The sequence below is a fragment of the Propithecus coquereli genome, unplaced genomic scaffold, assembly GCF_000956105.1.
Source record: "Propithecus coquereli isolate 6110/MARCELLA unplaced genomic scaffold, Pcoq_1.0 Scaffold110, whole genome shotgun sequence".
NCBI lineage: Eukaryota > Metazoa > Chordata > Mammalia > Primates > Indriidae > Propithecus > Propithecus coquereli.
Window position 1 is genome coordinate 1,520,537 of NW_012134970.1, and position 2,783 is coordinate 1,523,319.

The following is a 2,783-nucleotide window of genomic DNA, read 5'->3' on the forward strand; positions in this document are numbered from 1 at the left end:
GACAAAGCCTAGCTGAAGTCAACTGAACTGGCCAAGTCACTTTATCTGTATTATTGTTCGTTGCCTCTTTTAAGGTTGAGGCTCTCTGGGATTAATGTGATACACAGAGCTTTATATTTGTCAACTTTCATGTGTCTGTCCACATGCATCTTTCCCACATCTCCTTATCTCAATCTCCTCATCTTTTATAGAGTTTATCTCTCATTTTCTGGCGAGCTTGTATCTCACCAATGTATGTGCTACTTTCTGCTCACTTGATTCAGTTAACATGGTGTCATTTAGACCGTGGATCAACAGGAATTCCTTTGCGTTGTCCAGATGGTCCAGATCCTTTGGAACTATATTAAGACCAAGGGTAGGAAAATTAATATAGTCATGGTTCAGGCACATAAATGTATGCTGCTGTTGGTTGCAATGTGACTGTCAAGTGCCTTTTGGTCCTCCTTGTTAATAGGGGTAGAAAAATACGCTTTACCAGGTCAGTGATTGCATACCACTTACCTGAGAGAGACCAGTAATCCTGTCTTTATGTGCTGCCAAAGAGATCCCCTGGCTTTCACACTATAGTCTTTAGTTGGTGATTTATCACTTTCAGTCTTTCATTGTTTTTTCTCCATTGCATTGACTGCTCCTAGCAACAGCTATTCAGTTCCTAGTCCTTTTAATTACTTCTCTGTACTTCACAAATGCCTGAAGTATCGCACCTGCCATGCCTTCTCTTTCACCAACAAAGTTTTAGCAATTATGATTGCACTGCTACAGCACGTTAGAGACTATGTACCACCAGCAATGGGTTCCTCTTTGCTAGCCAGTCAGTGGTTTATATAGCTTCAAAATCCCATTTAGGAGTTGACTTCATAAGACCACTTTTGGTGTCAACTCTCCTAGGTCAGGTTCCCCAAAAACACATTTTAAAATCTCAGGATTTGCATGTAGGAAGTTTACTGGGGAGTGCTTCTGGGATCAACTGCTATGAGAGAGGATACAAGGAAAATAGCATTAGGAAGATGGAGAAATTGAATCGGTATATAGTTGCAACAGCAGCAGCTGATCCCACAGGGAGATCTAAAGCTGAAATAACCCAAGATATTCCAGATTGAAGCACAGGGCTAGACCATTTTACTGCACATTGACCAGTTGTTGAATTTGCACTACTTTGGGATGGTAGCATGACCTTGGGTGAGGCAGTTGCAACTCAGTGTACAACTCAGGGAAATTCCTGAGAGTTCAGCTATTAGCCATTCATCAGGCAAAATCCTGGAAGCTGAAAGAATGAATCCTTCAGTTCTGAAGGGGGAGTTCTGGCTGATACACCACAGCATTCACTATAGCCACAATGGCAAGATCAGTCTTAGTGGTGTGGTGAAGATAGAAAGAATCCTATAGTGCTAGAGATTTAAAGGAGATGCGGAGGATTGAAAACTTGTTCAAACAGCTTAGCTGTGAAGGGGAGGACAGAAAGAGGATAGTCAGTAGAAGTTCCTGAGGAGACTGGGAGGGATGGGGTCCAGGATATAGGTAGTATGATTTGCCTGGGGCAGGAAGAAATTCATTGCTACCATTGTAATTGAAGAAGAGAAGGAAGAGAGGAGTTCAGGAATAGATAAGTTCATAACATTAACCAGAGGAAGTTAAAGCAGTTCTTATTTGTTTCTTCTGGGAAAGAGCCAGAAGATTCAACAGTTGAAAGAGGGAGAGTTGGTTGGGTTGAAGGTGTAAGGTAAGTAGAGAAGATTTTAATAGATTGCAGTGAGAGTGGGAAGAGAAAGCTAACAGAATAGCCAGTGGGTGCTTTGGGCCCATTTTAGGTTGATGTTCCTGACTTTGTAGAATTATAAATTTGTGCAGTTGTCTAACATTTTTTTCTGGCAGTTCTTAATATAGTAAAAGTATAGACATTATGCTCAGTGTCTTATCAGATAATTTTCTTTTTCTTTTCGTATAGCCATCAAATCAAGTCACTACAGTATAGTAACACAGGAGACATGATTCTTGTTGTATCTGGAAGCTCTCAGGCCAAGGTGATTGACAGAGATGGTTTTGAAGTAATGGAATGTATAAAAGGAGACCAGTATATTGTGGACATGGCCAACACCAAGGTATGATTAAACAGAACACTTTAATGAATTTAATTAATGCAGCACACTTTATTAACAACTTTTGTTTGGTTTGCCATGTAATAATTTACCCTAAAAGTTAGTGTCTTAAAACAGTAACAATTTATTATTTCTCATAATTGTATGGATAGATGGGAAGGTTATTCTGCTTCATATAGTATTAGCCAGGTCACTAGGATGGCTGTAGGATCCAAAATGGGCTCAGACAGTTTATAGTTGGTGTTCTACCCCATGTCATCTCTCTCTCTCTCTTTGCTTCTTCCCCACTTCCAACTTCCACCCAGCTCCTTTTGCTCTTTTTCTCATTCTTTCTCTCTTGCCACATGTCTAGTTTGGGCCTTTTCACTGGATAGTGGTCTTAGTGGGATTTGACTTCTTGCTTGATTGCTAGGTTCCGTAGAGGACAGACATGGAAACTGTAGATATCTTAACATCTGCTTCAGCATCATAGGGCCAGCCCACATTTGGGGAGGGGGAGGTAGACTCCACCATTTGATGGGTGAATGTCAAGTTCAAACTATAAAAGATCATGTGGGATGGGAGATATTGATGCAACCATCTTTGGAAACACAATCTACGCAGCTACTATGTGCTAGGCTTTAGGACAAGAAGGAAAGAGAGAGCCAGGTGCAGTGGTATGCACCTGTAGTCCCAGCTACTTGAGGG

General features: G+C 41.0%; 1 protein-coding gene across 1 annotated transcript in view; it reads left to right on the forward strand.

The window, feature by feature from the left end:
• The window catches only part of WDR70 (WD repeat domain 70), a 315,052-nt gene that overhangs the window by 108,508 nt on the left and 203,761 nt on the right, over window positions 1-2,783 (forward strand). Inside the window, exon 7 of the mRNA XM_012649467.1 lies at window positions 1,946-2,099. Within this exon, the coding sequence (XP_012504921.1) occupies window positions 1,946-2,099 (154 nt within the window). The remainder of the gene's footprint in view (window positions 1-1,945; window positions 2,100-2,783) is intronic.